Genomic DNA, 9,418 nt, shown 5'->3' with positions numbered 1-9,418 from the left:
ACTACATTATGTTACCATATTAGTTCAATTCAAAATTTCCAATTCTTTCACACAGGACGTGATTATTTAGTCAACCGCAGAAGATGCACTCCTGAACTCACCACTCCTCGGATATCTGGGGTATTACCATCAGGGCGTTTGGAACTCTCTCGTCTGCAAGAACAGACATTTCTCTCAGATATCGGAGTGGCGACAATGTCTGAAGGGGAAAAACCTTCATTTCTTCGGTGACTCTACGATACGGCAGTGGTAGGAACACTTGGTAAGAATCATGAATTTGACAGAAACGCAAATTCCGGAAGCTATATCCTGGACTGGACCATTATTTGCCAGTGATCCTGTTTATAACATAACGGTTAGCTATCGGTCCCACGGACCGCCGGTTCGATGTCCATGGACTCGCACGCCTTTTATCAAGTACGTCGCAAACGCAATTGATGAAATTAAAGGAGGACCAAACGTTGTGGTCGGCATCACCATGTGGGCACATTTCACCTCGTACCCTGTGGAGGTCTACATGAAAAGGATGGAGGCCGTCCGTGCTGCAGTAGAACGTCTGTTTCACAGGAGTCCAGAAACACTTGTAGTCATCAAGTCGGCAAACACGCGGGAGGGAGACACGATCACTGCCGGGGACTGGCACGCGTACAAACTGGACTTGGTGATGAGGGAAGTGTTCCGCGGGATGAACGTTGTTCTTGTAGATGCCTGGGAAATGACAAACGCGCAGCACTGGCACAAGGACGACATCCATCCTGCCGAGGATATCGTTACACAGGAATTAGAGTATTTCTGTTCATTCATTTGTCCCTTATGAATTCTCAAAGATTTGTTTATTGTTGATTAGGTCCGTTTATTCTAACCCAATTTTTTGCATGGTGATCTTAGACAACCTTGCAAAAAGTTTTTTAATTTTTTTTAAATTTTTTAAGCAAGGCTAAAGCATTAGAACATGGTCAGTACCCCCCAGCCAATGAGAGTCCTTCATTTTCTGTGGTTTTATCCCCAAACTGCAAAAAAACGGTGATACTTTTCAAAAAGTGTGGTACTAAAACTTGTTTGCACAAGATTAGAACCACACTTTTTGGTTAGTACCACATTTTTTTTGTTTTAATTAGAACTAGGTCCCTTCCTTGTGCAGGCTAATTACCCAAGCGACAAAAGGATTGAAACATGATTTATTGAACAAGAAAATCTGAAATTCATCATGAAAACCTAAAATATTGAAAAAGTTTGAAAGAAAACGCAGGACCAATGGCCATGTTGTAAATCAGATAGACCATGGGTTTGGGCTTCTTTACTGGGATAAAGTTTTCCCAACCTACTTGGGGACTGCCTGACACCTTCGGCTGTCGCCTCGAGAGTCAGGCAGTCCTTTTGTGGGCGTGCCAACACCATATCCAAGCAAGCTTGCAAGGTCCATGGTCTATTTATTACTTTAAGCATTTAAAGTAAAGTCGTACTATCCATTTAGCACTAAATGCAGATTACAATAGATGGAATTATCGGTTAGTTAACCCTCAACAGTACACTTTCTCGAACTAATTAATCTGTACACCGGACCCCAGAACAGTTTTTTGCTACTTTTTTTTGAAATTATCAACATGCTACCAGCTCAATTGTTTTGCAAATTGATGTGAACCTCTGAGCCCGCATTATGTACGAAAATCATACATTTTATTATTTTTTTTTGGTGAAAAAAAGACAAAAAGAAGAAATACTTAATTTTAAACCCTATTCAGACCGAGTGGTATTTTGAGGCCCGCGCCACTTTAATCTCAAAAAGCGCCTGAACGGCTTAAGCTCGAACCATCGAATTTGGTGACCTTTCCTAAAATGTATCTCGAAATAACTTAATATTTAGTTAAATAAGTTTATGATTATTTGTGTTGCCATGGCAACGGGTTTCTGACAGGCAGTTTTTTATCTTTAATTTTGGTTTGAACATAAACATTTTCTGGGTTTTATATTAAATAACTTTCCTATTTGACATTAATGACATCTTAGATGATTAAAGATAAGATAAACCATTTAGTATTATAATATATGCTAATTTGATTACGTCATTGGTCGAAATCCAAGATTGCGGACCATATTATTATCTCTGACGTCACATGACGTCATAATTACACCAAAGTTGTTGGAATTTAATTCCATTAGTAAACTATTCTCTGAAAATTTGGTGGCCATACGATAAGTGCATAAAAAACATATACAACGGAAATAAAGTAATGTATAAGAATGCCAGTGTATCCAATCTGCAACTGACAGGGGAAGGTTTCAGGGATTAAAGAGCATTTATTACGTTGTCGTTCTTAGATTTTGTTTTAATTACCAACAGATAATCATTAGGTTCAGGGTTGGAGTTTAAATCTGACCAGATTTAAATCCAAGTATATAAATGCGCAGTAAATCGCCGGAAACGTGACTTTGTGTCGTATTTATTCCCTTTTGAAAGACTTAAAAGAAAACGCCTCTGCAGTTTCTTAATCATTACAAGTGATGAAAGTCATTTCTGTATCGTTTACATATAATTTAAAATCTACTCAGTACAATCAATTCGAACATAATATCTCTCTAAACAGTTGTCGTTACTATATCATAAGGTCCTGGTATTTGGAGAACGTCGACTGGTCAATTCCCCGTATTTGTATGTATGTACAGGTATTACAATTTTCATGGTGAAAATCCAGGAGAAGTTATGCTTACTTTCTGGCGTTCCCAAGCAAGGATGGTACAATGCGTGACTTAAGATTCTGTAGGGCTGAAACCTCTGTAAATTGTAATGCAGTTTGTGGACTGGTAGTTGTATTTTCCTCTCTTACAAAGTTCAGGACAGCTGTTAGCCATTTCAAACATCACATTAACACTAAGAGCAATGTTAACAGTAATGCTACCTGAGTAAAAAAAAACGTATGATGGTATCACAATAATTGACATACAATAAATACAAATATGCTAATATCATACATGTGCATTAACAACATCATCAGCTGTAACTATGGACGATACCATAGTACTTGTACCGCAGGCTGTCGACCTATTCTGATGCGGTACATTAAACATTGCTTAAATGCAAAAGTACTTTAGTAACAAAAACTTATATTCAACAAAGCTTTTAAATCGCACATTGATGACATACTTTATAGTCAAGTCACAGAAATTATGCAACTTTTGGCATATTTTGATGCTTATCAAGGCCCGGCTTGTTTTTGTTCCAAATTAGTTTTCTTTAAGCCTTGCTTTACATACAGTATAACAAACACCAAAAAGATAAAGACAATCAAATATCAGTATTCAAAAAACTATATACAGCTCAATACGTCACAACAAAATCGTTGTCCATACTCGTACATGTAGTCCTATTCCGCGCCGGTCGTGCAAGCTCATCGCTGTTGTAGGCCACAGAGAACGTGGCACAGAGGGTCCTCTTTTTTCAATGATTTAACTTTTTAAGCAAAATGTGTGTTTGTTTCTGATATTGTATTGAACTGCCAAAAAACAGTTACTCAAGCAACTGGATATGATTTTGAAAACGTCAGACGTTTCAGCTAGTATCCACTAGCTTTCGTCAGTGACTGAGAGACCAGAGGGGAAAGCAGGTTTATATATACAACCTGTTGATTGATATGCAAATAAAGTGAAGACAAATTTTTGGAAGTCGAAAAAGGAACAAAAGTCAGACAAGTCAAGACAAGATGATGCAAATTAGTCTGAAAGCTCCTGTTATACAGGACAGGAGCTTAAGTGTTGTCTGTCCTCGGGGCTGGGAGTGCCAAATCCCAAGTGCCGGAAAGATCGACCCGTAGCCCCCCTTCCCTGTTGAGGGTGGGGTTGTACATTCTTTCATATATTGCCTCTTTAACACCCCGTTCCCACCAGCGTGTTTCGCGGTCTAAGACATCTGTGGACTCGAGTTTGAAAGAGTGACCCTGGTTGTGTTGTAGGTGGTGGAAAATAGCTGAGGAGTAGCCGTTGGCACTAGGTCGGCAATGTTCTTTGTACCTTACTTTAAGCGGTCGACTTGTCTCTCCGATGTAGGTGTTGTTACAATTGGGCTCCTCACATTTGAGTCTGTAAATAACATTCGCCTTGGTACCCTTGTGAGGTCGGTCCTTAGGGTGTACCAGTCTTTGTCTGAGGGTTGAGTGAAGTTTGAAGTTAGTGGCTATGTTGAAGTTTTGGAAGATCCGTCGGAGTTTCTCAGATACTCCTTGGACATACGGAATAGTAATGTTGGCCTTGTTTTTGTTGGTCAATGGTTTGCACTTCTGGGTTTTCTTAGACTGATCTGAACGTTTGAGCGCTCTGTTGAAAGTCCAGTTTTGGTAGCCACATTTAGCCAGGGCACTTTGGAGGTGTCTTTGTTCGTCCGTTTTGGCTTGGTCTGAAGTGACAATGTTGTCTGCACGATGGAAGAGAGTTTTGATCACTGCTAGTTTGTGTTCCAAAGGGTGGTGGGAATCAAAAGCCAGGTACTGATCAGTGTGGGTTGGTTTCCTGTACACTTCGAAACGAAGGTTACCATCTTCCTCTACGATAGTTTTGGTGTCTAGGAAAGGGAGCATGTTGTCATGGCTTGGCTCCTGTGTGAACTTGATGTTGTCATCTATCTGGTTGATGTGGTCGAAGAAGTCAGCAGCTACCCTCTTTTTCAATCTGCACCAAGTGTCATCTACATATCGAAACCAGTTGGCCGGGGGAGTGTCATTGAAAGTGCTGAGGGCTTTGTTTTCAAACTTCTCCATGTACAGGTTTACAACAATTGGTGAGACTGGTGATCCCATAGCACAGCCGTGCATTTGTTGGTAGAACTGTCCTTTGTAGGTAAAGTATGTGCATCCTAAGCAGGGTTCTAGTAGCTCACAAACTTGGTCAACGGATAGGTTGGTTCTATCTGCAAGTGTATCATCGGCTTCCAAGGCTTCCTTGACTACTGTCACTGCTTCCTTGGGTGGTATGGAGGTGAAAAGTGAGCACACGTCATACGAAGTGATGGTTTCATCATCCTCTACATGAATGTCTTTGATTTTGTTGACAAAGTCGGCACTATTCTGTACATGGTGCTGAGATTTCCCCACTAGTGGTCCTAAAATCTTGGCTAGAAAACCTGCTAACTCATAGGTGACAGAGCCTATACTGGAGACTATGGGTCACCCTCAACAGGGAAGGGGGGCTACGGGTCGATTTTTTTGCACTCCCAGCCCCGAGGACAGACAACACTTAAGCTCCTGTCCTGTATAACAGGAGCTTTCAGACTAATTTGCATCATCTTGTCTTGACTTGTCTGACTTTTGTTCCTTTTTCGACTTCCAAAAATTTGTCTTCACTTTATTTGCATATCAATCAACAGGTTGTGTATATAAACCTGCTTTCCCCTCTGGTCTCTCAGTCACTGACGAAAGCTAGTGGATACTAGCTGAAACGTCTGACGTTTTCAAAATCATATCCAGTTGCTTGAGTAACTGTTTTTTGGCATATCGTATTACCTGGATGTCTAACCTTCATCGACGTATTGTATTGAACTACTTATTTAAACGTGTTTGGATAGATTTTAACGGTCGGATGCCGCATCACATACTCATAGTCTGTAAGGTTTGTTAACCCAGTAAAAGTTTCGTGTGTATTGCATTTGTCAGGTAAGGCCACACCAATTTATTTTCTTGGTTAACGGATTTTTGTAGAAAAAAATGGAGCGGGCGGGCGAAAAAAAAATAAAAATAAAAATTTGATACTACCTGCCATACAGCCATGTAGTGTGAAATCCAGACTGCTTATTAAGTTACGAAAATACTGGGAAAGAAACAAAAGGCAAGAGAGGATGTACCGTATTGTGTTTTATTTGCTATCCACACCATTGGGTTGATAATCTTTTCGTACACGAGCAAAATGCAGAAAACAAGTTTTAGCATGTTACTTCCAAGTTCCACCATCATCATATGTACTCTAAAACATGACACGAATGTTAACTCTCACAAGCAATTTTAACTTCAAAGGGGACAAAATTTATTCAATTTTACATGTACTGTACCTAGATTCTGCTTTGATCCAAAGTTCCAGCTTTCTCAAACAATTTAAGCTTCCGCATTTTGTCCGCCATGAGGCTCCAGAACAAAACAAATGACTGAGCCAACATGGTTCCAGAACATCGCATCTGATTGGTCAGAAAGTAAAACAATCCACGATTGGCTACTTTACGTCATGTGACTATGTGTGCAGGAGCGCCTCTAGCGACATTGGTAGGAACTGCAGCAATTTCATTGGGGTCTCCCTGTTCAGGGTATTACCGGCCTGTGGGGTCTAAACTATGACGTTTTTTTTATTTTTATTTTCATTCGGCGAAAAAGCAAGCGGCGAATCCGTTAACCAAGGAAATAAATTGGTGTGGCCTAAAATATGTCTTAGGGTTTTGTGTTATAGCATAGAAAAGGTCGTGGTAAAATAGAATTCATAAAATCATGAGGCTGGCTAGTCTCGCTGGCTTTACCATACATAATGATAATAATCTGTAAGGTGAGGCATTTTATCAGGGATTCGCACTGCGCAATGTTACGGATTTTGAGAGTGATTTTTTCAAGAAAAGCAAGAATGGTGTAAGTTCTGGGTTCCTGGGCCAGAGGTTTTGTCCGGTATTGTTTGTATTTAGATGTGTCCTGTGGTCTAGTGAGGTATTACGGGTGCAGGTAAAGGTTAACCCTATCTAGACCGGGGGGGGGGGCTAAAAGTGCCCGCGCCAACTTTGATGTCACATAGCGTCTGAATGGCTAGGGCTAGAATGACCAAACTTGGTGACTTTTCCTAAAATATTGTTGGCAACAATTTTCTATCATTGAAATAAGATAATAATTTTTGTGTTGCCATGGCAACGGGTTTCTGACAGGCATTTTTTGCTAAATTTTCGAGTCAAGGTAAATGTTGGGACCCTCGTCGTCTTCTTCCTCGGTACCCGAGCCTTGTGGCACTGGGGACTTGATGTTGGTGTGGGTCTGAGAATCTCGTGCCTTTTCCGAGCTAGGAAGGAGTGGTGGGACGTTGAGGTCGAGGTAAATGTTGACGCCCTCTTCTTCTTCCGTCTCCGAGCGTTTTGGTTGTGAAGAGTTGACGTTGGTGTGGGTCCGAGGTTCCGGTGTTTTCTCCGAGCTAGGAGGGAGTGATGGGTCGTTAAGGTCGAGGTAAATGTTGGGACCCTCGACCTCCCCTATTCCCTCCGTCCCCAAACCTTGTGTGTTAGAAGAAGCCTTGTGATGTGGCGATGGCGCCGTTCCCAAGCCTCGTGGTTGTGATAAGACGTTGGAGTTGGCGTAGGCGTGATTCTGTGTAAGTGGATCCGGAATCTCTACCACTTTAGTCGTGTCCGGTGGGTAGTAGTCTCTGCCTTTGCCTGGCCTGTCGGACTTCGGAGGTGGGTTTGTGGTCTTCCTCTCTTCTTTCCTCGAGGCTTTGTTGGGCTTATTGCTTCGGGGATGAGGGTCTTGGTTGGATGTTGCACCTCTTGGTCCCTCCAGGTCTGCAGCATACACAGGGTTTTCCAGCTGCGAGGTTTCGGCATACGGATCAATGGGTGTGTCGTCCGGGATCTCAGCATACGTGTGGTGAATTGGCAGAGGGTTTCCAGTGGCAATAGTAGCGGGTGGTGGCTGCACTTTTTGTAGTGTGTCAGAGGCAGCGCCATGACGTGGGGATGACGACACTTCCAAGCCTTTTGGTACCGGTAAATTCCACACTGTCGTTTGCGCGCCAGGTGGGTAGTAGTCAGAGTCGCTGCCGTTGCTTGGCTTGTCCGACCGTGGAGGTGGCTCTGGGGGCTTCCCCTCTTCCATCCCCGACTGATGTGATGAGGAGTCGTTGACTTCGTTGGGTTTGTTGCTTTGAGGATGAGGGTCTTGGTTTGATGTTGTACCTCTTGGTCCCTCCAGGTCTGCAGCATACACGGGGTTTTCAAGCTGCGAGGTTTCGGCATACGGATCAATGGGTGTGTCGTCCGGGATCTCAGCATACGTGTGGTGAGGCTTCCCAGTGGCGATTACAGTGGGTGGTTGCAGGACGTTTTGGTAGAGGTATTCTTCCGATAGCGGCTGCGGTGTTGCGACGCCGAAGATGTCGCCATTTTTGCCTTCTGCGAAGCCTGCGGCAAGCGGTCGCGACCTTGTACAGGAAGAAGAGAGCGATGCCTGCACTTGACCCGGTGACGATAATCATCACAGTGTGCCATTCTCGCCCATCGCTGCCCAACATTAGTGTGGGCATGTTCAGCACTAAGGACAGGAACATTAGTGTAAGTGTTGGCATGTTCAGCACTAAGGACAGGTACAATAGTGTTAGTGTGGGCATGTTCAGCACTAAGGACAGGGACAGTAGTGTTAGTGTGGGCATGTTCAGCACTAAGGACAGGGACAGTAGTGTTAGTGTTATACATTTTCAGCACTAAGGACATGGACAGTAGTGTTTGTGTGGGTATGTCCAGCACTAAGGACAGTGACAGTAATATTAGTGTGGGTATGTTTAGCACTAACGACAGGGGCAGTAGTGTTAGTTTGGGCATGTTCAGCACTGAGGAAAGGGACAGTAGTGTCAGTGTGGGCTTGATAATTTCTAAGGAGAGGGGCAGTAGTGTTAGTGTGGGTATGTTTAGCACTGAGGACAGGGACAGTAGTATTAGTGTAAGCATGTTCAGCAGTAAGGACAGTAACAGTAGTGTTAGTGTAGGTATGTTCAGTACTAAAGACAGGGGCAGTAGTGTTAGTGTTCTACATGTTTAGCACTAAGGACAGGGACAGTAGTGTTTGTTTGGGTATGTTCAGCACTAAGGACAGGAACGTTAGTGTTAGTGTGGGCATGTTCACCACTAAGGACAGGGACAGTACTGTTAGTGTGAGCATATTAACCCTAAACAGTACACCTGGGGTCCGCGCGGTCACCCCAGCCGGCTTTCGATCATAATGGATACACTGGCGTTCTTATACATTACCTTATTTTCGGTTTTATATGTTTTTATGCATTCATCGTATGTCTACCAAGTTTTCAGAGAATGGTGTAGTAATAGAATTAAATTTTAATAACTTTGGTGTAATTATGACGTCATATGACGTCAGAGCTAATATTATAGTCCGCCATATTGGATTTTGACCAATGACGTCATTAAATTAGCATATTATATGCATATTACATGATTTAACTTATATTTAATTATGTAAGATGTTATTAATGTTGGAAAAGAAGTGTAATTTTATATAAAACTCAGAAAAATTTTATGTTTAAACCAAAATTACTTTTATTTTCAAAAAAACTACCCGTTGCCATGGCAACACAAAAAAACATCAACTTACTAGTATAAAACTAATATGAACTTTTTTCCAGAGACATTTTAGGAAAGGTCTCCAAATTTGATACTTCTAGCGCAAGCCGTTTAGCCGCTATC

The 9,418-nt window shown here is 42.2% G+C and overlaps 3 protein-coding genes across 3 annotated transcripts in view; 2 read left to right on the top strand and 1 right to left on the bottom strand.

The window, feature by feature from the left end:
* The window catches only part of LOC109471317 (NXPE family member 3-like), a 5,969-nt gene extending 5,907 nt beyond the window's left edge, over positions 1 to 62 (top strand). The window contains exon 3 of the mRNA XM_019770607.1: positions 56 to 62. Within this exon, the coding sequence (XP_019626166.1) occupies positions 56 to 62 (7 nt within the window). The remainder of the gene's footprint in view (positions 1 to 55) is intronic.
* A 74-nt stretch (positions 63 to 136) lies between these two features.
* On the top strand, positions 137 to 1,246 carry LOC109471324 (NXPE family member 3-like). Its single transcript, XM_019770613.1, has one exon. It carries the CDS (start codon positions 272 to 274, stop codon positions 815 to 817), a length of 546 nt encoding a protein of 181 aa, XP_019626172.1. The 5' UTR covers positions 137 to 271; the 3' UTR covers positions 818 to 1,246.
* Positions 1,247 to 6,890: 5,644 nt separating this feature from the next.
* LOC109471316 (basic salivary proline-rich protein 2-like) lies at positions 6,891 to 8,542 on the bottom strand. The gene is made up of 2 exons (XM_019770606.1): positions 8,514 to 8,542; positions 6,891 to 8,145 (listed from the first exon to the last, which is right to left on the bottom strand). Exons 1-2 carry the CDS (start codon positions 8,540 to 8,542, stop codon positions 6,891 to 6,893), a joined length of 1,284 nt encoding a protein of 427 aa, XP_019626165.1.
* Between the last annotated feature and the right edge of the window lie 876 nt (positions 8,543 to 9,418).

Source organism: Branchiostoma belcheri, unplaced genomic scaffold, assembly GCF_001625305.1.
Source record: "Branchiostoma belcheri isolate BF01 breed outbred unplaced genomic scaffold, Haploidv18h27 scaffold248, whole genome shotgun sequence".
Lineage (NCBI taxonomy): Eukaryota > Metazoa > Chordata > Leptocardii > Amphioxiformes > Branchiostomatidae > Branchiostoma > Branchiostoma belcheri.
The sequence above is the reverse complement of the archived record's forward strand: the minus strand, read 5'-3'. Positions and strand labels throughout refer to the sequence as shown.

Coding starts and splice junctions, on each gene's coding strand:
- LOC109471324 (XM_019770613.1), top strand. CDS start 272: ATGAATTTGACAGAAACGCAAATTCCGGAAGCTATATCCTGGACTGGA.
- LOC109471316 (XM_019770606.1), bottom strand. CDS start 8,542: ATGCCCAAACTAACACTACTGCCCCTGTC. Junction 8,146..8,513: donor CTAACACTACTGCCCCTGTC/GTTAGTGCTAAA, acceptor TTCCTGTACAAG/GTCGCGACCGCTTGCCGCAG.